This window comes from Nannobrachium achirus, assembly GCF_963921795.1.
Source record: "Nannobrachium achirus genome assembly, chromosome: 22".
Classification (NCBI taxonomy): domain Eukaryota; kingdom Metazoa; phylum Chordata; class Actinopteri; order Myctophiformes; family Myctophidae; genus Nannobrachium; species Nannobrachium achirus.
In genome coordinates, this window is record NC_137829.1 from 11,779,302 (window position 1) to 11,804,074 (window position 24,773).

The 24,773-nt window shown below is 43.5% G+C and overlaps 1 protein-coding gene across 1 annotated transcript in view; it reads left to right on the forward strand.

Moving 5' to 3' along the window:
• Positions 1-11,534: 11,534 nt before the first annotated feature.
• The window catches only part of nalf1b (NALCN channel auxiliary factor 1b), a gene marked incomplete at both ends in the record, with an annotated part of 105,285 nt that continues 92,046 nt past the window's right edge, over positions 11,535-24,773 (forward strand). The window contains one exon of the mRNA XM_080753042.1: positions 11,535-12,269. Coding sequence (XP_080609168.1) covers positions 11,535-12,269 — 735 coding nt within the window. The remainder of the gene's footprint in view (positions 12,270-24,773) is intronic.

Consider the following 24,773-nt stretch of genomic DNA (forward strand, 5'->3'; position numbering starts at 1 on the left):
GAGAAGGAAAGGGAAGACAGACATGCTAACAGGTCAGCATATGGAAGCAATGGAGAAAAGCAAGCTGAGCTGCATGAAGTGAGGCTGGAGAGGGGAGAAGGCGGGTTGTGCAGCAAAGCAAAACCTTGTATGTCCAAAACCGTTGGTTTTGTATTTATCATGTTAAAAATGATTTAAAATAGTGAAAAAGTAACAGCTGATCTACAAGCACACAACGCCTCGCACTGTGAGGCGTTGTGTGCTTGTAGATCTGCTGTTTTCACTACTTTTGTGCAACGGCCTTGTATGATGAAGCAGGGCTTTGCTTTGCGAAGAAATGTACACATTTGAAACTTGGAGATACAAGGTTTCTGCCCGACATTGATGATAAGTAAAGAATGACAGAGGTCTATTTCCACAGTTGTGTAGGAGGTGCATGTGGACTCAAACACAAACTGGCAAATGCAAGTTGAGTCCCCCCACCCAGGCACCCACACCCTTTGCCGATTTGGCCGAATCCAGCCACCTCCCTTTGTCGCCCCCCTTGATACGCTCCATAAGGCATGCTGATGGGTGAAGAGAGAGACATGCCAAGCTGAGCAGGTGGTGTGCATGGGGATGGAAAAACGTAGATGACATGGCAACTCACAAAACTCTCAGAGTATGTGAGCTATTTATTAACTTTTGCATGATTAAATTAAAGTAAATGAATCCAGTACTCCACATGAAAACTAGTCGCTGGATTGCCCTGGCATTTGCTGTCCTCCGCCTTCATGCACAAATTATATCTCAAACTCTAATGGGCAGGTTCCCATGAACCTCTGCTGAGCACATTAAACTTTAATGTTTTAAAGGTTTAACGTAACCTTTTGAGGTGCCATGACCAGTGCCACCCTTTTATTTTTTCTTGAGGCTTTTAGACCAAGTCTTGTCATTGCAACAAGGCTCAAAAGAGTCCTAAAATTAAGTTTAAAAAGGCAAAGAACTTCCCAGTTGATTGCGTTTGATGTGCTTACAACAGTGGTTCTCAACCAGTGGTCTGAGGACCACCACACCAGTGATCCTTGAGGGGGTTCCAGGTGGTCCCCAGCTAAATGATGGAGAGTTGTTAACCAAATGGACCCTTATAGATCTTTAACTCTTGAGAGTGTAAAATGAAACCAAATGGACCCTTACAGGTCCATTTGGTTTCTTTCTATGCTCTCAAGAGTTAAATTATTGTTAAACTTCTGCATTACTGACTATTCATGGAAAGTCTGAGTGACACAAATAGTTTCTCTTCCTTTTAACAAGCTGGCTCAAAGAAAAAAAGACTATTGTTATTGAATGGCATTGTCTACAATCAGAGATCCAAGAACTTAAAATAGAAAAAGAGGGGAATGCCCTCGCCAGCGGGAATTACCTTTGATTTAAAAGAGCTTTCTGTACAATGAGATATGAATCAATCCTGTGCACACATGCACACAGAAACCTATTAAGACGCAGTCAAACACACACACACACACACACACACACACACACACACAGACACACACACACACACACACACACACACACACACACACACACACACACACACACACACACACACACACACACACACACACTAACACACACGCATGCACACATGTTCGCACACACGCGCGCACACACACGCACACACACAATGGATGGATGGATGGGCGGACGGACGGGCGGACGGACGGACGGGCGGCAGATGAGTCATGTCTGTAAGACCTTACTGATACTGTGATGGCTCCAGATTGGAAGGCCAGAAATCTGCATTCACCTCACAGGCCATGGGATACTATTTCTGTCCGTCTCTATCTTTCTCTGCCTCTTACTCTCTTTGTCTTTCCCGCAAACAAACACTTTCTCTCTCTCTCTCTCTCTCTCTCTCTCTCTCTCTCTCTCTCTCTGTGTCTCTCTCTCTCTCTCTCATATATTCCCACAGGAGCACACAAACACACAGATATATCAGGTGGGAAATTGAAGGGTGTGGCAAGACACAGACAACCCCACAGTGTGCTGTGAAGAGTAAAAGTTAGTGTACATAATATATGAGCGACGTACGTACATGGTAAATGCAGACTAGACCAGTGGTTCTCAACCTTTTAACTCTCAAATACCTGGAACGCGCCCGAGTCGCGTTAGATTTGAACCACTTTAACCATTATTGTATGCTTTAACCTTAGAAAAATAGCAGATATACAAGCTCACAACGCGGCACCGAGTGCCACGCTGCGAGCTTGTAGATCTGCTATTTTTGAAAAAACTGGAAAATGTGTGGAAGTCTTTGAATATCTTTGACCCGATCTTTGACCCGACTTCTAAATCCTTCTTCTAAATCATGTTGTTCTCAAACTTTCTCATGTCAAGGACCCCCAAAATTACAGGTATTTGGCTGCGGACCCCCATCTCAAAATATGTTGTTCCAGGGACCCCCCAGAAGCAAATATTTGAGTTACAAATGTTTGCTTTTAAATAGATATATTCAAAGACTTGCAAAGAAAAATCATGATTTTTCAAAAATAGCAGATCTACAAGCTCGCAGCGCGGCACTCGGTGCCGCACTGTGAGCTTGTATATCTGCTATTTTTCAACAGTTAAAGCAGTCAATAAACCTAGGCCTAAATGGGTTAAGGCCGCGACCCCCAAAATAATCATATTTTAACTCGGCTAATGTTGCTCATTAAAGTTAATCGTCTGGAGACCCCCCCCCCCCCTCCCCCCAAAAGAAAACAATAATAACAATTATAATAATTTGGGGACCCCAGAGGTTGAGAACCACTGGACTAGACCATCACAACAGAAGTAGGACATCTATCCGTCAGCGGTATGATCACAGCATCCGGCGGTGACATAATATGTGAGGGCAATGAGTGATGAGCAGAGCAGTGCTCCTAGCAACCACACAACACATGTTCACCATAATACAGTTACCTCAACCTTTCCCAGATCAGGCACGTGCACACTGCACCCGTAGACATCAAAGGGGGCTTGAGCCCCTGCCCTTTTATCCATCTGTAAAAAGTGCCCTCTAAAGACCATGAATGCCGTTTTTACTATGGTGAAATAAATGAAAATGACCCCTTTTCCATGCCATACCTGAAAGCAGCATTCAAGTGAATTGCCATGTCCAAACTCTCCTTGAATGCTGCATTTTATGTTGAAAGAATTGCCCTCTCTGTCTAGAAATCCATGCCGTACGCCACATCTCCAGTATTGCCTTTTTTAAGCTTAAGTTTAGTGTGATATTAAGTACTGAAAATAGCGACCTCTGCACGTCCCTGTCCTGGATTATAGGGCCTGCTCCCAAACCAAAACTCACGCTCATTCATTACTAAGAAGAATTCACCAGGACATTACATTACATTTTAGACATTTGAAAACGTGTGAAATTGGACATTCTGCATAATGAGTAGGCTACTCTTACTTTTGTACTTATAAAACTTGGAGATATTATGATAATATTTTGATACCACTACTTTTGTACTTTATGTAAATTTAGAATTCAGACTTTTACTTGTAACAGAGTATTTCTACGTCGCAGTATTGACACTTTTACTTAAAGGGGAAAGCCACCCATTTTCAATATTGAACTATGTCATTAATATAAGAGGGGTTCTGTGGAAATACAAAAAAAGTCCCTGGAGGATTGATTTGGGGGTGCAAAGTACACCGGTGTGATGTCATCACGGTGTACTGTTTAAGTAAAAACATTTGGTACTTTTTGCACCACTGGATAACAGCATCTTTTTAGGGCAAATAGCCAGAGAGCATGGTCCTACCAAATTACAGAACCTGGTGAAGTTTCTGTTGCTATGGCGATCAGAGGTGAAACCAGGGTGATCATCATGTCGATGCAAGGAAAAGACGTGATGTCAATTGATTATTTTATTTCTTTCTGAGGGAGAGTGACGGAGCAAGAAGAATGTGTTTATTCTTCAAGGTTTGGTTAGTTAGATTAGCATTAGTGTGTCGTCCTTTAACCACTAGATTTGCCAGAAATGGCAGATCTACAAGCTCACAACGCACAACGATGTGTTGTGAGTTTGTAGATCGACTATTTTTCTAGAAGAGATTTGGTGTAGTAAATGGAAGAAAGCTGTCAGTGGTTGTATTCCGGTTCTAAGACTAGAGGGTATGGTATAAGTGGTTAAAAGGGAGAACCACCCATTTCCAATAGGCCTAGCATCGCAGTTAAAGTGAGGTGTCGGAAGTAAACAGCCCATTCATTTTCACCATAGGGTTTTTCATTATCAGCCACAAAGTCGTAGCAATTCAATGTACACTTACCACTAGGCTGGTGGTTGTAAAATGGTTATATATGCTCCTGTAGAACCCCTGAGTATGTATGCAATCACTCTAGTTTTAGTAAAAACACGTTTTAATCAAGATCGCATGGCGAAGAACTGCATTACCCATAGTGCTAAAAATGTACATCCGGTGAAATCGACGATTGTGATTGGTCTAGCTTCTTTTTCTTTCATGTATCTTGCGGTTACCGCGGAAGTAGCTTACTGCCCCCTGTCTTCCCGGCGGATTATTGCACTTCAGCAGAAATCCGTGAGCGAGTGTCTTTCTTTTACAAATATGATGCACTATGTTAAAGATGATGATAAGAGCCAGTGATTTTCATCTCTACATGTCAGGCCATATGCTGGCTTGGATAACTAAACTGAGCGTGATTTAAGGGATATATTTCAGGAAACAAGTGTCATTCGCAATGCATTCTGGGAGTGTAGTTTCCGCAATTTTTAAAATAATGATGTACACATGTACCCTGCCCTTTTTTTCAGCTTTCTAATTAATCGTTGCATAAAAATATATATATATATATTGTCATGATTCCTCACCAGCCGAGGTGGCTTTGTCCGGGGCTTAAAAACGTTTAAATAAATACTTTATGAAATGTCTATGGAAGAAATGAATGAGGAAAACGCTTCCGACCCCAGAGTGAAGACGGGGTGGGGCTTCAACTGCGATGCGAGGATGCTCTATTGGGGTTTGTATTGTAAAGTACAACGTGGTGATGTCATCACAGGGTACCTTTTTTCTTATTTCCACATAACAACTCAAAGGTATATTAATGAGTAATGATTAGTTCAATGTTGAAAACAACTTGTTTTTATTAATAGTGTAATTTATTGATTTATATAGCACCTTTCAAGAGACCCTGTCTTATTATGTGTTTTGAACAAACGCCTATGGGTTGATTCTGTAATTATCATGTAATTACAATTATGCAAATCAATTATGAGTTAATTTCAATTATTAACATTTTCCTCTGAGGGAGAGTTTGAATTCTCTCAGGGACAAAGCACAGAGACAGTGATATGATTGCTTCTTCCACACACATGAAACTCCTGTTAGTCTTTCTGCCAGTATGTTTTTCTTTTTCATTATCCAGTGGTTCTCAACCTGTGGGTCAAATTATTTTGAGGGGTCCCCAGATGGTTAGCTTAATGTGCAACATTGTTTTCTCACTCAACAGTAAACAAACCAACATAAAGTTTAAGTGTATAGAGGCTATCTGCACATTTCTAAAGTGACAATTTAAGGACTTTTTAATACCTAAAAAATTAAACATTGGCCAAATTGTCAAATATCAGAGGCATAAATTGTGAAATAGCCGATCAGCATGCAGCATATCTGCTATTTTCACAATAGAACTGTGTTATACAAAATGTAATGCCTCAACTCTTAGTGCTCGTCAGGGTGGGGAGTGCCCAGATCAAATCTGATTATTTTGGGGGTCGCGGCCTGAAAAGGTTGAGAACCACTTTTCTAGTCTGCTCTAGTTTAACCACTTAAAGGAGTAGTTCACCCCAAAAATTACTTATTTTCAATATGTTTTGTTTTTTGTTGCATTCCTGAGCCTGACCTCTCCACGGGCTGTCAGTCAGTCAGTCAGTCAGTCAGTCTGTCAGTCTGTCCGTCACACGTCACGTCACACTTTTTCCCTACTCATATCTCCAGCACCGTTGCCCCGATCCATGCCTAACTTTGACACAGACTCCTTGGCTGCCAAACCAAAACCTTTCCCCCTCAGATTTTGGCCTAAAATCACGCAAATTCAATGGAAAATCACAACCTCCGCCCCTGATTTCTCACTTCTAGCGCCACCATCAGGCCGATTTTAGCAAAACATATTTTTGAACACTGCTCCTACAGATTTTGCCCTAAAATCCCGAAAGGTGGTACACATGAAGTCATGTCATCAACGATTTCCCATATTCCCTCCTGATTGGCTATACGATTGCCTTCTAAAGTTTGTGCATGCGACATGATGGTTGCCGGTTATATCCCGATTAGGGAGTCTTACTGGTTTAATGACCGATGGAGTCTCTGGTATAGGAGACCCAAATGCACCTCTATCGCCATGACAACCCAGACTTATAGGACCATGCTCTCTGGCCAGGGGTCATCAAAAATGGGGTGTATTGATGGAAAATAAGTGATTTTGGGGGTGAACTACTCCTTTAATGTTTCGTTTTTATGGTGAAGTTTAAAATATTTTTAATGTTGTTCTCATGTTTTTACTTTTCTGCTGATAATCATTTGTAGGCTACTTCTCTGTTAAGCACTTGTGCTTCACTTTTGCTCTGTAAAGCACTTTGAACTGCATTTCATGTCATGAAAGGTGCTGTACAAATATAGTTTATTATTATTAGTAGTAGTAGTATTATTTAATCTCTTGATTCTTAGTGAAACAGACCTGGTTTACAACCAGTGGTGTAAAGTAACTAAGTAGCCTACATTTACTTAAATAATGTACTTAAGTACAATTTTGAGGTATTTGTACTTTACTTGAGTATTTCCAATTTCCAATAATTTTACTTCTACACCACTACATCTCAGATCCAAATATTGTACTTTTACTCCACTACATTTATTTGAAAACTTAAACTGGATCTTTGCAGGTATAAATTATAATACGGTATTATAAAATATACATGAATCCACTTTAGACCTATTTTATACCTAGGCTAATTGAAAATAGACGATCTACAAGCTCACAACGCCCGGCGTGACGCGTTGTGAACTTGTAGATCGGCTATTTTCAAACATTTTGTACTTTTAATTACTTTAAGTATATTTTGATGCCAAATACTTTCGTATTTTACTCAAGTACATTTTGAATTCCAGACTTTTACTTGTAACAGATACAATTACAGTTTTGATACTTTTACTTAAGTAAAACATTTGAATACTTTTTCCACCACTGTTTACAACTGTATTGATACGCTGGTTCACTCTTCACTAAAAATAACATTATCGACAAGCTCAGATCGGCTATGTTTGGTGAACATTCCCCCCATGTGTGTAAGCTTGACAACTGGCAGGTGCATTCAATAACTGTGCATAGGCAGTGGTGGAAAGTTTATAAAGTACTTTACTCTAGTATTTCCAATTTTCTATACTTTTACTTCTACTCTACTACATCTCAGAGGCAAATGTTATACTTTTACTCCACTATAATTAATTGAAAATGTTAATTATTATTATTATAAAACATACAATAACCACTTCAGCCAACACTTGGGCTATTTTCAAAGGTATTTTTTAGACTTTTGAACATGTGCAAAATGTTACATTCTGCATAATGACTACTTTTACTTTCAGTGCTTAGTATACGTTTTAATTGTGATATTGGTACAAAATGTGAGTAGCATATACCTCTTCCACCACTGGGTGTGGGCGGTGAACAAAGGAAAAAAGTAATAGGTCTGGTGCTTTTGTTGCTTTCCAGAAAGCATAGCGAATTGACCTTAATAATTTACATTATTAAAGGAGAAGTTCACCCCCAAAATGACTTTTTTTCTATTGATTACTCATGCCATGGAGAGTAAGAGTTCAATAATTAATAATTGTCACATTCCTAAGACAAAAATTTGATTCGAGTAAATTTACCCCCATTGATTCTGGATGGGGACCTGTTTCGAAACGGGTCCCCATCCGGAATGAATGGGGGTAAATTTATTGTTATCACATTTTTGTCTTAGGAATGTGACAAAAAAACTATAAAATATTATTGAACTCTACTCTCCATGGCATGAGTAATCAATAGAAAAAAGTAATTTTGGGGGTGAACTACTCCTTTAAGTACAGTATGGTAACTATATTGGTCATGTATATGTAGAGGAGTCATTTAGTTATGGCAGCTGCCATATATACCTTGGCTCCAGGGGAAGAAAAAAAAACATGTACTTCTTAAAATAAATTCACAAATGTCTCTAACTATCAGCGTTGATTATTCTGTCATTAAATCACTTTAAACTATAACTACAATGCAAATTAGAACAGAACTAGAAGCAGTGCTCTTCCGAGCACAGGTCTCCACCAGGCCACACAAATCGGCCTGTTATAGCGCCACCATGAGGCTGATTTGAAAAATGTGGGGCAGAGGTTCTAGATTGGCATCCAGGGAGTGTGTGTGCTCAGTTTGGCAGCGATCGGGCCAACGGTGACTGAGATTAGCTGCTCACAAACTGCGAGGACGCACGGACGCACGCACGCACGCACGCACGCACGCACGGACGGACGGACGGACGGACGGACGGACGGACGGACGGAGGGGAAAACATACTCTCCCTCAGCCTTCGGCTGGTGGAGACAATTATCGCTTTCAACAGGTAGGCCTATTACATTGACTGGCAACATGACTGGTGCCAGGGGCGTCACAAGGGGTAGGAAAGTGGGACTGAGACTGAGTTATAGGGCCCAAGGTGGAGGGGCCCTAGTAACTTTAGCTATTGAAAAATAGCAGATATACAAGCTCACAGCGCGGCACCGAGTGCCGCGCTGCGAGCTTGTAGATCTGCTATTTTTGAAAAGTCATGAAAATGTGCGCAAATCTTTGAATATATGTATTTTTTTAGTGAACATTTGTAACAAAAATGTTGCTTCTGGGGGGTCCCTGGAACTAAATATTTTGAGATGGGGGGGTCCTTCACGTAGAAAAGTTTGAGCATCACTGACATGGAAACATAGGTTTCTTGGCACACATTTTCACGATTTTTCAAAAATAGCAGATCTACAAGCTCGCAGCGCGGCACTCGGTGCCGCGCTGTGAGCTTGTATATCTGCTGTTTTTCAATAGTTAACATTCATGGGGGGCCCGCTGTGAATCCTTGTACCCAGGGCCCAGAGTTTGGTGTGACGCCCCTGACTGGTGCCATGACACCATGCAGTCTTAGCTTTTGCTGAACTACTGACACCACTAATGTCTCTGTCAGAGGCACAGTGCCTTCAGTTAATAAGGATGATCTTACATTATCACTTTTGTCTCCACAACACATTGTGTAACAACTTGAATATGAGCCTTCCCTCCCCCTGTCTTAATCACAAATTAATCAGGTAATCATCTCTTGTCTTATCCATGTCCATTAACATTAAGTAGGTTAACATTCACTCATCCTGTTGGTAGCACTCCAAGCCATTTACACCGACAAAGATTAAGCTGCTGCAAAAACGTGGATAAATAATACTGCGTGTAATTTACTCTCAACAGCTAATATACCTCTCTCTCTCTCTCTCTCTCTCTCTCTCTCTCTCTCTCTCTCTCTCTCTCTCGCTCTCTCTCTCTCACACACACACACACACACACACACGCACGCACGCACGCGCGCATGCATGCACACGCCACACCGACTCTCTCACACTCGCGCGCGCACCGAAGGACACAATAGAATTGATGTCACCGTCTTCTACGAGGGTGAGAAATATAGGCTAGCACTCAGCGAAATATGCACACATCTCATATCCATTCCACTTCCACACGTGTTTGGCAGCTCGTTTTCCTGCACTTAAGAAGAATACTAAAGGAGTGGGATGTTTTGCAGCCGTTGTCATGCCTGCATAACAAGCCTATATTGCCTACATCTTGGATTCAGAAATAAATCTCTCATGTTGAAGACAACTATAGTGTGTGATTTCATCATGCTGGTCTCGTGGTGTCAGTGGTGGAAAAAGTAGGCTACTCACATGTTTTATTTCAGTAAAAGTATAGGCTATAAATACTGCAATGCAGAATGCTCTGTTACAACTTAAGTAGAAGTCTGGAATTCAAAATGTAGGTCTACTTGAGTAAAAGTACAAAAGTATTGGTATGAAAATGTAATAATACGCAGATTTCAAGTTTTCAAATTGTATAACAATCTTTTGAAGATAGCCGAGATCTACATTGTTGATTGGCTATTTTCAAATGGTCAAAATGGCTGAAGTGTTTAATGTTATGTAGCCTATGTTTTGTAATAGGTTTATAATCAAAATCTACAAAGCTACTAAAGTTTTCAAATAAATGTAAAGTAGGCCTACATTTTGCCTCTGTGGAGTAGAAGTAAAAGTAGCCTATTGAACATTGGAAATATTCCAGTAAAATAAAAACTCAAAATGTTACTTAAGTAGGCTAGTAGGCTACTTTAGTAAATGTACTTGCCTATCAGGCTACTTTATACCAATGTGTGGTGTCACTGGTGTCGTGCATCTGAATTAAGTCTCTGAAAATAAACACGGTTTGCACATGGATTGCAAAATATAGCCGCCATACAGCCAGGCCAGCATAATTCATTCAGGCTATCATCTTAATTTGGCCTCAAAGAGAATGACAATGACAATGACAACATGTGACTTCGCTACACTATAGCCATATGCATTCTTGTGAATGGGCTGGCGGAGGCTATGCACCAAAAGGAAGATATGTCGCCAGTATAGGCTATCAAAAGTGTGCTTATGGCCACCTGATTTATGGCTCACTCTTATAGTATAATTTTAGACTTGATAATGTGGAACAGAGTGGACAAGCATAACGCCATAGTTTCATGTGCCTGACTGGCGTGTGTGTGTGTGTGTGTGTGTGTGTGTGTGTGTGTGTGTTTGTGTGCGTGCGTGCGCGCGCTTGCGTGCGTGCGTGCGTGCGTGGGTAGTAATAAGCTGCTTCGCCACTGCGCAACGATGGGGCTATCGCAGCGATGGAGATGACGCAAACAGACCCAGCTCCCCGAAAAAGTGTTTCAAGCCGAACATGGCGGCAACTTAACAGAGGTCCAAGATGACAATTGCTAACGGGAGAACAGAAACACGGCATCCTGCATCCAGACATCGCGGCAGGGTTCCACTGACAGGGTTTGTTGCTGTCCTTTAGCTGTAATCTGCAAAGCGACGGGCGGACCGCGGCACCCAGCATCAGCACCGAGAGAGGCTCGCAACAGCTGGTCTCTCCGCGCGCGAGTCGCGAGGACAAACCCGCGGCGGAACGGAGACGGCGGGGCGCGAGGCATGCGGTCAAAAAGAACGCGGTTTCCACCCGGAGAGCCATGGAGAACCGGGATGCGGCAGCGCGAGGCTTAATCTGTGCGGGTGCGTTAATTGGATCGGAATAGCACCGACTGCCGTGGGCGCGAGACACAGGAGCAGCCCTGGACCGGCGGAGGCACGGCGGCACCCCACTGTTCGAGGAAACAACCGGAGTCCATCTCCCCCAAGTCAATGAGTATTGTGGCAGAGGAGCCCCCGCGGCGGAGTCGGCCAGGGCTGCGCTTTCCTAAAATATGACCAGGGGTGCTTGGATGCGTCTGCAGCAAGATGACAGCTTGAAATTCTGGTTTGCACCCCGAGAGAACGAGAAGCCGTTCACCGAGTCGGAGCGGGCACAGAGATGGCGACTGTCGCTGGCCTCTCTGCTGTTCATCACCGTCCTGCTCTCTGATCACTTGTGGTTCTGCGCCGAGGCGAAATTGACGCGGACCCGAGACAAACGGCCGGACGAGGGGCTCGCGATCACGGACACGGGCGAGTATTCAAACTCCCTCCACCAACACATCCCGTCACCTGACCCCCGCCGGCTCGCCAGAGAGCAAGATATTATTTTTCTAGGGAATTCTACCAAACATCTGCTGTGGCGAATGGACACCTGTCACCCCGACAGCCTGTCCAAAGACTGCTTTACTTTCACGGACGCGGAGACCGCGTGCTCCCTGGGCCTCTCCGGTGGAGGAGGGGGCGACGGGACGCAGTTGGCGTACGTGAATCTGAGCGATTTGTACCTTTCTTTTTGTAATTCCTACTCACTTTTGGATTTGTTTTACGGGTTTAGGAGCCTTGGCGTTATAAACTGCACCCTGGATATGGCTTCGGGGGTCGATCAGCAGGGCTGCATCAAGTGCGTTCGGGCTTATCAGATTCTTGACCTGCGAGCAGAGGAGGATTACCGGGAGTTTGAACTGCTGGTTCACAAATACGAGACGGATGCATATTCGGTTAGGACATGCATGGAGGAATGTAAGGTAGGATAACACTCATCGCGCGCGCGCACACACACGCACGCGCACACACACACACACACACGCACGCGCACACACACACACACACACACACACACACACACACACACACACACACACACACACACACACACACACACACACACACACTTGAGGGGGTGTGGATTCACAGTCGTCATGGCAACCGATGGGCCTATATCTGTCATGATGGAGGCATCTTTCAAGGGGCAAGAGTTCATCACACTTCAGGTAATACACCGACCTTAGAGCTTATTATGGTCTATTCTAGTTTGCATACATACACCATCAATTACTCTTACATATAACTGCTGTGTGTGTGTGTGTGTGTGTGTGTGTGTGTGTGTGTGTGTGTGTGTGTGTGTGTGTGTGTGTGTGTGTGTGTGCATGTGAGTGCCAGTGCGAGGCTTTAAGAGTAAGGACTGGTCAAGATGAATCGTCCTGGACCAGTCAGGTCCAGGCTTGTATATTCACAACAGAGCCATGCAGCGTATAGGCCAGTGACAACAACACTGAGGGCTACAATAACCTTATATAGGTGATAGCATTCCAATAACGCTAATAGCAGCATGCCCGTGATTTCTGTACCTAATCCGCCAAGAAGCTTTGCATTGTTCCCGGCTTGCTTGTTGTTCCATAACATACCATAGTCTGTACCGCAGACTGCACATCATAATATAGAGATAACTGCAGGCTTTGGCGCAAGCAAACAGCTGTAGGTATTCTGACACAAAGTGTGCAAAGTGCAAGCTTTTCATGACGTCACTACATTCACAGGCCAATATTTAGTAAACACGAACGTAAACGCACATAGTGCCACAGTGTTCATTGCTTCCACAGAGCCCGATACAAAGGCGTCTAAATGAAAATGTAAAAATCAAATGTAATATTATTAGGCAGAGACATTCAATCAGTTCTATTTGTTTTGCACTATTATTATAGTAGAGGCTTTCTCCCTCTCTTCCTCCTCGGCTCAGTAGCTACCCACATTTTAGCACCATGGACAGCGCCATGGTGCTGAAACCAGGCCATAGTTACCCACGTTTCAGAACCCTGGACAGCGCCTTGGTACACAGCATATCTCCATTGTTATATCACACCTCATAATGCCAATTGACAATAAAACATTGTGTTGTGCATAGTGCCTATCCAAATCTAAAGAATGCTTAGCAGAGTAGAACGGATCAACATGAACACTATAGTGAAATTCAGGATAAAAGAACAAAGAAGCATACAAAAGACAGTATAGTCATGCCGAATCGATCAGGTAGTTGATACTGCATTCACTACTGATTTTTTAATGGACAGCAGTACAGTATCCCTCCCTTCTTGTAAAATGCTGTTATATCTTTGTGTATGATGCACTGAAGATACCCTTTCATGGTGACTGATAGTACAAAATCATGACAAGTCATTATAATTCATAGGCTAGTCTATATAAGTCCTTCAATGACAAAACATGAACACTTTTTTAACATTATGTATATCGGATGTTTACAGCAGAAAAACATGCAGTTATACATAACATTAACATATGTGGAAACCCCATTCCCCCCACCCTCGACCCCAAACACACACAACATTAGCACTTTTGATGCCATACCCTCCATGAGAGACGCAGGTAGCGGACTACGATGGAGGCAATTTTGTCATCTTCCTCTACAATAACATCATAAAACACAGGACATCGAAATGGAATTCACCATAAAGATGACATGTACTACCTAGAGGCTGCTGTCAAAGAGGTCTCTTGGTGATTCTAGCAAACAAAAAAATACGGATGTGCCATTACAACAGAAAAGCGCGGCGATAAGGATGAGAGCATGGCGCTGACCTTGACCAGGAGCAAATATGTACCCGCTGATCCACATTCAGGAAGAAGCATGATGGGATCTATGGATATATATTAGGATGGACTTGGACATGGGAATGTGTCTCCCACAGCTGAAACATGCACAACAACAATCATGCATGCCCCTTTGTTTGTACATTCACAGACTTGGGGTGGTTGCCCATGCTTTTTGAATGTGCAATGATGTAAGTGCATCTACACATGCTCATGTGTGTTTCCTCTCATCCATTTACATCCGATCCTCCTCATGCCTACCTAATCAGCACTGTACAATGTGCACTCCTACTCCCTGCTAATGTAATAAGGGCCAGCAGTGGGCTACTGCAGCGCTTTAGCCCCTTTAGCCCAATCAGAATTGCTAATCTGCCACAGTGCTAGTGTGACCTTTTTTGCAAAAAGCACAAGTACTTCAGGCCTTGAATCCCAAGCCGTCACTCCTCCGAGTATCGCTCTGCTGGAGGCAGAGTGAAGGTAACAAGATGAGAAGGGAGGAAGGGAAGGCGAGGCAAGGTATAATGGAGTTATGTGTGGCAGGATTAATGCACGGGTGTTAGGAAGAGGTGGAGGAGAAGAGAGCAGAGCCTGAGGGGTAAGGAAGGATGGAGGAAGTGAGGTGATGTTGGGTGGATGGCGGAGGGTGACAGTGAGCTGACTGAGCCTGTACCGTGTTGGTGCTTCGATGTGTGCCAGTGCCACTGTGCACACATTGAGACAATTCGCTGCGCTTGTACACACAAGATATCTTCTTTTTTACAGAGATATAAAATATACCATGCATGGACTGGGGTCTTCAACAGGGGTTCTGGGACCCCTAGGAGGTCCTCAGGTTTACTACAGGGGGTCCTCCAAATCTTTGTGTGATAGACATTTTTTTCTCCTTTTTTTATTAACCATTGAACCCTAGTGTCCATATTCTGAGATCTTTAGCCAAAAATAGCAGCTCTACAGCGCGAGGCGTTGTGAGCTTGTAGATCGGCTATTTTCGGCAAAGACGTTTGGTGTAGAGAGGAAAAAGAGCAGATTAAGTACAGAGTGAAATGTCAAGTTATGTATTGACGATTCAAGTGGTTAAATACAAATAATAATAACACAAATTGACATGAATCCAAAATACATGGATGATTGTGTTGTCAAACAATGAAACTATATGGAATCTAAGAGAAGGTTGTGGGGGTCCCTGCTTCATCTCTCTCTCAACTAAGGGGTCCTTGGCCTGAAAACGTTGAAGACCCCTGGTATATGGTATTTTGCTCCGTCAAGCCTGAACACCTGAACTCCATGTTGATCTGTTCTGTAACAAGGTTCTAATGGTTGTGGAATGACATTTTGTTAGATGTCCATAAAAGCATGTACATGGAGTTCAGTAAAATCCTTTGTTATTGTTCTCATTTGTAAGTACTGTAGACTGTCAGAGGGAAATGAACATTGATGATTTTTGACTGTATACTGTCATGCACTTTACTTACTGTATTCCATAGGCTCTGTACATAACTCTCAGTTTCCCAGAACTGGCATACCGTACATGCTTCCAGTTCCAGTTCAGCATAGCTTAGCTTGTTTGTTGTGGCAGCAGATGTGTTTATGGTTCAAATCTGCTGCCATGCCAATCAAGCAAAACTACTGACCGGAAATGGATATGCCAATGCCACCTTTGGGAAACAGGACTACACTGTCACTATGCACCAGTAAGACTCCCTAATCGGGAGATAAGCGACCTTCAGGTCGCATACACAAACTTTAGAAGGCAATTGTAGCCAATCAGGAGGGAATATGGGAAATGGGACAGATCCATGTTGATGACATGACTTTAGAGATACTGTGTACCACTTTGCGTGATTCTAGGCCAAAATCTGTAGGAGCAGTGTCTAAAAATGTGTTTTGCAGAAATCAGCCTGATGGTGGCGTTAGAAGAGGGCCATGTGAGAAATCAGGGCTGAAGGTTGTGATTTTCCATCCAAGGGGTGTGTGTGCAAAGTTTGTCATCGATAGGGCAAACGGTGGTAGAGATAAGAGTAGGGGCAAAAGTGTGACGCGACGCGACGTGACGGACGGACAGATGGCCAGACGTACAGACAGCCAGTGGAGCTTTTCATAGTAACGCACGCAAACACATGCACTCACACGCACACACCCACGCACCCGCAACACACATACGCATACGCACACACACAGAGCCCCATGTGCAGTGTTTCCTGCAGGTCCAGACCTGGCTGTCTCTTCCGGTGTAATTTAATTTGCACTCCCATAATTCTCTGCCCCTCTGGTGGTCTGTGTCTCGGGGGCTCTATTTGTCTCTACATGTTGAGCTTCTCTCCTCTTTTACCTCTCTCTCTCTCTCTCTCTCTCTCTCTCTCTCTCTCTCTCTCTGTTGCTTTGTCTCACCCCGCTCTGTTTCAGAGCTGTTTTCAGAGCTAAAGGGATGAGAGCCCTTGTGTGAGGAGTTTACAGTATTCAAGTACCAATATGTTTCTACATCACTGTTTCTCAAACAGTGGGTCGGGACCAATCTTTTGGGTCACGACTAGTAAATACTTGAATAAGTTTAAGAAGTAGTGAAAATAGCCAATCTACAACCTCACAATGCAGCGCAATGTGTTGTAAGCTTGTAGATCAGCTATTTTCACTAGTTTGGGTCCCGGGCAAACATCTAATTTCTCTTTTGGGTCTCGAGCTAAAAAGTTAGGGAACCACTGCTCTACATCACCCGATCCAGCTGCCCACCCATCTCTCTCTCTCCTAACCCTAACCCATGTAACGATTAGTTTCTACAATGCATCTCGATGCATCACACCTTTCTATATTACTGCACAACATGGCACATTTTTCATCAGTCAATAAAAGCAGTCTGATACACTAACACACGCACACAACCCATGCACTAGTACTCTCTCTCTGATCTATTTCTTGGAAATTTCTATGTGTGTCTGCTCCCCTCAATCAAACTGCACTGTTCTATGTTTTGGTGTGGAAAACAGTGACTCATGACATATAGGTCTACCCATGTCATGAGTCACTGTTTTCTGTAGAGTGAGTCCCAGTATTACCTGGGAATCTTGGAGCCTACAGTACATGTATGCAATGTGGAGGCTAACAAGAAGCAGCTGCATAGAGCAAGATGTTCACTGCAGGTCAGCCACCTCTGTGTAATGGCCCAATCACATCTATCATTCACACATTCAATTATTCACATTCACAAATACACACCTTTGCTCTCTCTTCCTCTCTCTCTCTCTCTCTCTCTCTCTCTCTCTCTCTCTAAAAGCACCAACAATGATCAAGTCACAGAAAAAGCCAGTTTGTTGTCTCCACCAGCCGAAGGCAGGGGGAGAGTATGTTTTCGCCCCTGTCCGTCCGTCCGTCCGTCCGTCCTCCGAGTTTGTGTACAGCTAATCTCCGGCGCCGTTGGCCCGATCGCTGCCAAACTGAGCACACACACTCCCTGGATGCCAATTCAGAACCTCTGCCCCACATTTTTTTAAATGGCCCTGTTCTAGCGCCACCATGAGGCCGATGTTTGCAAAACACATTTCTGTACACTACTCCTACAGATTTTGTCCAAAAATCCTACAAATCGGTAGACAGTATCTCTAGAGTCATGTGATCATCATGGATAAGTCCGATTTTCCATATTCCATCCTGATTGGCTACAATTGGCTTCCAAAGTTTGCAGGATTGCTCCGTTTTGAACAAAATGCCTCAAATCATGAACACAGCGTGCAATCTTGGTGAAATTGGGCGTGCACGTTCCCACTAGGTAGAGGAAGAAATGCCACTTCAAATTTCTCAAATCAGCCTCATGGTGGCGCTATAACAGGGCAATTTGTGTGGCCTGGTGGAGACCTGTGCTCGGAAGAGCACTGCTTCTAGTTTACATTGTAATCCCCCCCAAAAAACACGGACAAACCAACGGAGCAAACAATAGAAATGAGCAGACTTTAGTCAGGAACACTCACGTCTAAGTAGAGTAACCATTTATTGCATAAATGGAATACAGTTAATCTTGGCGTTAATCATGGGCTCCACGTTCGGAGATGTTCCCTGAATTTTGTGCATGCTTTCTGAGCATGCTAAGCTAAATCAGGGAACGCTAAGCAAAATCCCCCATAGGGATACAATAGCAGAACAATAGCAATACATTGACATGTGACTTTAGTCGAATCACAGTATTTAAACTTAACAACATAGACATGTAACTTAGTCAGACAATCACAAGTATTTGAGCTTAGCCATACTGATCGTGCAAAGGTGGAGGCTGGGGTGGAGGAGGCAGCTAGCAGCGATTGATTCCGAAGCTAGGAACCAATAGGTAGAGAAAGCAAGCCGTATTTAAAGGAGCCCTCTCTACTGATTGAGAGCTTTGATTGGAGTATGGCAGTCATGTGACGTAATGACCAGCAGATATGATAATGAGGTATGAGAACAGAGCTGACTAACAGCTGACTACAGCTGGGCGGAACGACTCCCGTGTCCTGCATAAACTAACGCTGACGCTTCATTAAGTTCAGTAAAACGGAGCATTAATTTAACACTTGATTTGACTTTGTATGTTTTCGGGGCCGCCCTAGTGTAGCTGCTAGAGCACAAGCCTTTTGTGTGGATGGTTGCTGTTGCTGTTGTCTTGGCCCTGTCTCCCTTGTAAAAGAGACATTTCCATGGAACTTCCTGTGTAAATAAATGAGGAAAGAAAAAATGCAAAAAAAAAGAAAAGAAAAAAAACATCCAAACTAAGCTGTCATTTTCAATACACTTGCATGTCTATTTACTGCATGTCTAGAATGTGTACAACAAATACGCCTTATCCACAGATATCTTTACCCAAGGTCTGTGCATTAATGGACAGAAGGATTTGACACAGCATGTAACTGACACAATTCCCGCAATCAACACGTACAGCAGAGCTCCCTGTGAATGCTGCACTTTTCCCTCTCTCATTCTCTAACTCTATCTCTCTCTCCATCTCCCTCTCTCTCTCTGAAATTCAATTAGGCCTCTGTTGGTTCTTTCCCAGCTCAAACAGATACAGGGAAACTCCCCTTCATATGAGCTGCCTGCCAGTGTTTGTTTCTCTGCAGGCACCGATAAGAAAATGTGTCTCCTGGATGCGAGGGCAACAGCACTCCCATGGAAACGACTCCATGGGGCCCCACAGTGAGACTCTGTTGCAGGATATAGTTCCTTCCCTGCCTTGCCTTGCCTTGCCTTGCCTTGCCTTGCCTTGCCTTGCCTTGCCTTGGATGCATCCACTCCCACTATTCCCTTCTGTCAATGCCATGCCCTGCCATCCTCCTCCCTTCCTAACTTCCACATTCTGGTATACTCTCTGAATTAGCCCTGCTTTCCGTTAGCCGGGCATTGTTGTGTGGAGGTCCTCCGTGCTTCGGCTGCATAGTTACTTACTTGCAGTACAGTGTGTGATAAAGAGAAATATGTGAGAGGTGCTGGTTGTGGCTGTGTGTGAGTGTCCGTGTGAGCATGCTTTTGGGGGCTAACGAGAAGCAGCTGCATGGAGCAAGCTGTTCATTGCAGGCCACCTCTGTGTACTGTGCCAATCACATCTATCATTCTCACATTCAATACATTATTCACTTTCCCAAATAAGCACCCTTGTGTTCTCTCTCTCAGTTTCAGAACTATACGCTCTTTTGAGTGTTTTGCCGAGTGTGTGTGTGTGTGTGTGTGTGTGTGTGTGTGTGTGTGTGTGTGTGTGTGCTCATGCGTATGTGAGTGTGTGAGTGTGTGAGAGAGAGAGGAGATGAGCCTTGCACATGAGTCAGGAAACCCTTTGCGGTCGCTTCACCGGGCATTGGTCTGTGTCAGCTTCTATTCTAGACCAATCACATACTCAATTCACTAACAGAGAGCTCCATTTAAAGGTTATATTGCTCATTGCTTGCTGCGTTATGCTGCTGCCTTGCTACTTTCTGTGCGGCTACTGCTTCTAAAATTTCTGTTCACCCTACTCCACCCCAGCTATACCACCTGTTGTTTTGGATCTACCTTTACTGTGTAGGATTTGGAAGGTAGGTGAGCTGTAGCGTGCTCCCACAGAATATCTAAAAGCAGATCTATTCATCGCCAAACCCCAAAAAAAACGTATTACTAATTGTATCATTATAATTCTCATTATAAATGTAAATTGAGTTAAGTTCATAAGTTGTCCTGATGATAGAGTTACTTCTGATTTACTGTAAGTGAGGAGAGCGTAAGAAGACCAGAGAGAGGAGAAATGGCTGCTTTATGAACGTTTATGGAACGTAGGACACTTACATCTAATTATCATGCATTTGGATGATTAATTCAGTGATAGCTGCTGTCAGTCGGGAGCTCACGTCCCTCTTTTTTCAAATAGCTGACTGGTACGTTGCTGTGGAAAACACATGCACAGCCCAGTCATTCCAGTGCTCTGACCGATGGTAGCGGGCATTCTAATTTTGTGACTGCTGTTCCTTGCCTTTGTGATCACATTTAATGCTGCCGACACATGTTGTATTGTTGTTCCCAGTACTATGCACAAAAAGTAAGGAAACATAACTTTGGTCCATTATATCTCCGCTTTAACTCATCTGCTGCCATTTAACAATACCTTCGTACTCCTACCTGCCATAAGTCTCCATAGACTTCCATGTAATTCATAGTGCACGGATCATGCCCACCCATGCCTAGATCATGCACCACGTGTGTCCACATTGCTCACAGCTTTCAAACAAAAAAATCCGAATGGAAATCCGTTCAGGCATTCATGAGATAACAGCCATTATGTTTTCCTAAAATGTAAACAAAGATGGCTGCCATGCTTGAAAGATGGGGTTGCTATGGAGGTTAAACATGCGCTTTCGCGATTGCTATCATGCCTACAACATTTTTTGGGGTCAAAAAAAAAAAAAAAAAAAAAGAAAATTGTTTTTTTTTTTTTTTTTTAATTTCCGGGATTTACGGGCTTGGCAGGGAGGTACAATGGGATTTTTTCGGGATTTTCGGGCTTGGCAGCAAATAATACCAATCGGTATTGTCTTTTATAACATTTTTAACATTGATTAGTCACCTTTACAGCTTGTAAGCATCGGGCATTCGTGGAACGAGCAACACAGCCAAATGTGTGGGTAGTGCCGACCCAAAATTTGCCAAAATGGCCTGTAATACTGTTCTGTTGGTACTGTATTCACCTTTGTTGCTTGGAGCATTGAAGATTGCACTCCCCCACAGTAATTCTTCTTAAAATATTTAACACACGATCTTGTAACTCTTTTCACCCGGTGTCAATTTATCTAATGTAATCATGGGTGATACACTCACTCTGCCAACCTGGGGAGACAACGTACTGACCTCATGCTTTCTTCTATGCATAATGAGTCCAAGTCGCTTCTTTTCACCTGACGGGGGAGTTTCCCCGGTTGGACGTAGCGCGTGGAAGGAACACATTATTCCAACCAGTTCCTTTCCCCTCCATCAGGTGCCCCGGCTGGCCAGGGGGAGGCACTTTAGAGACCAGGATTAATGCATGTTTTTTGTGAGGGTACCTACCTACCTACCCTGGGAGACATGGGGAGAACATGCAAACTCCACACAGAAAGGCCCTTTTGCCAACCCACTAATGATGCGGAGGAGAGAACACACCCACAGCATCCCCAGCGGGAATCGAACCCAGAACCTTCTAGCTGTGAGGCGACAGCACTACAAACTGCGCCACCGTGCCCCCAACTCTTCCACAGTAATAACGAAAAGAAAAAACTACACATATTGGTCATGTATACACTTTATTAACTTTAGGAACCTAAGTAGCGTATGGAAAATCCATACACAGCCACAACAGCTTGGCACCTCCTCCTCATGCTGGTCACCAACCTAGCCACATTTTGCTGTGGGATGGCATCCCATTCCTCAACCAGGATTTGTCAGCCAACGTGGCTCTGTTGGTCACTCTAGCACGTATAGCTTACACAAGCGGATCTCAGAAGTGTTCAATTGGGTTGAAGTCTGGATTCACGGCAGGGTGAGGCCATTCCATCATCTCCACTCCCAAATTCTGGAGGCACTCTCTGATGATCCTGTCTCTGTGGGGGGCGAGCGTTGTCATCCTGGAGGATAGCATTAGGTCCCAATCTGTCAGAAGCCATGCTCAGGTAGTAGGCGCACACCTGTGACTGGAACACACCTGCCAGCACTTGAAGCCCAAAACGATGGTGAATGCCAGCAGAGCAGTATTAACAGGCCATTTTGGCACATTTGTGGTCGGCGCTACCCAAATGTTTGGCTGTGTTGCTCATTCCACAAATGCCCGATGCTTACAAGCTTTACCTCGTTGTAAAGGTGACTAATCAGCACTAAAAAGGATATAAAACACATTACGAATCGGTATTATTAAAGGGGAGATATAGTGGACCGAATTTAAGGTTCCTTACTTTTTGTGCGTAGTTTTTAGTTATTATCACTGATAATGAAGAAGGAGGATGGAATGGAATGGAAGGAAGACTAGAAGAAAAAGAGTCTGGTTAATTTAGCAGATCTACACACTCACACTGCATTGTGGCGGGATGTTATGAGGTCGTGTATATCGACACCCATGCGCAATTAAGTATGAATCAGCCGTAGTACAAACAGAAGGAGATGGCCATATCGCGACACCTGAGATATGTGCTTATTGCCATGGCTCTAATCAGCTCATTATCGTGGGCCACGGCCAGACGGCTGGCTGTGACATAATGTACAGTGTGAGCTTTGTTTGCTATTCATTTCCTGTCCATGACGACCACATGCAGGGCCTTTTTTCCCTTTGTGCTGAGAGGCTGCCTGAGTAATTTACCCCTATTACATAACCATGACCTGTGACCTGTATTGTAAATTCAAAAAGAGGAATGAAGGAGAGTCCTCTTTAAATGGGATGAGTCATCTGTTGCTAATTGTGTCCATTCAACCACAGCGTCTGTGTGGAAAACATTGAGGTATAGTGTGTGTGTGTGTGTGTGTGTGTGTGTGTGTGTGTGTGTGTGTGTGTGTGTGTGTGTGTGTGTGTGTGTGTGTGTGTGTGTGTGTGTGTTTGTGTGTGTGTATATACTGTAGATGAAAGCCCAGGTATATCTCTTAACAATGCCAGCTGCAAAGTGTACAGTACTGACATAATTTGTAGCTGTAGAACAGTGGTTCTCAACCTTTTCAGGCTGCAACCCCCAAAATAATCATATTATTATTACCCTGACGAGCACTAAGAGTTGATTCATTACATTTTTATAACACGGTTCTATTGTGAAAATAGCAGATCTACATGCTCACAACACCTCGCAACGCGAGGCGTTGTGAGCATGTAGATCGCCTATTTTCACAATTTCTGCCTCTAATATTTGACAATTTGGCCAATGTTTATTGTCGTTTTAAAGGTATTAAGTCGTTAAACTGTCACTTTAGAAATGTGCAGAAACCCTCTATACACTTAAATATATGTTGATTTGTTTACTGTTGAGAGAGAAAACAATCTTTCACATTAAGTTAATCATCTGGGGACCCCCCAAAACAATTTGGCAGGTTGAGAACCAGTGCTGTAGAATACAACTTAATAGAATAGAATAGAATAGAATAGAATAGAATAGAATAGAATAGAACCACACATACAAGTGCAATAAGCAGGCAACAAATGCATGGCAAGAAGAATATTAAAAAACAGGGAAGTGTGCAGAGAAGGAGGGAAAGAGGGACAGACAGACAGACAGACAGACAGACAGACAGACAGACAGACAGACAGACAGACAGACAGACAGACAGACAGACAGACAGACAGACTCTGGTGACATTCTCACATTACTGAGTCAGTCACCAATCACCATCAGCTGCTCACGCCATGGCCTGAGAGAGCACAAGGATGTGCAGACAACACTATAGCCAATGAACAGTGGCAAACACAAACACAGACAAACACAGACACAGACACACGTGCATGCAGAGGCTGGGGTAAAAAGCTGTCAAGATCAGGGACAGTGGATGGAAAGAATGAATGGCTTGCAGGGCAATACAGAGCATGTCAGCTGACTTTCTCGCCAGGTTTAACATAAAACAATTCATTTGAGCACCTACACCTGTCTAATCCTGTCCGTTTTAATCATGCTAGTGTGTGTGTGTGTGTGTGTGTGTGTGTGTGTGTGTGTGTGTGTGTGTGTGTGTGTGTGTGTGTGTGTGTAGTACTGTATGTACATTATGGTGAGATTGTGTGTATACTGTATGTATTTGACAGACATACGGTATTTAGTAGCATTAGTGTGAACGTAGAATAGTTTTTGTTTAATTCAGTCGTCATGTGGTTCTATCTGTGGGCGTTAAATTATTGCCTGAAGCCAGACGTGATCTGCTATTTCAAGATCTGCTAGTTCAAGTGGTTAATATAAAAAAGGAGAAAAAAAGTTTCTATCACACAAAGATTTGGAGGACCCCCTGTAGTAACTCTGAGGACCCCCTAGGGTTCCCGGATCCCCTGTTGAATACCCTTGCTTTATTCATCTCCAAAAGGAAATTGTAATTTTAGTGTGTGTCCTTAACACCCGCTCCCCTCCGGGGGGTTATCGTGCGTCTGCGTGACTGGATTGTTCACATTGCTGTTTCAGCGGCCCCCAGCAACCACATGGCTCTCCAGGCGTCTTCCCCGGGATATGGAG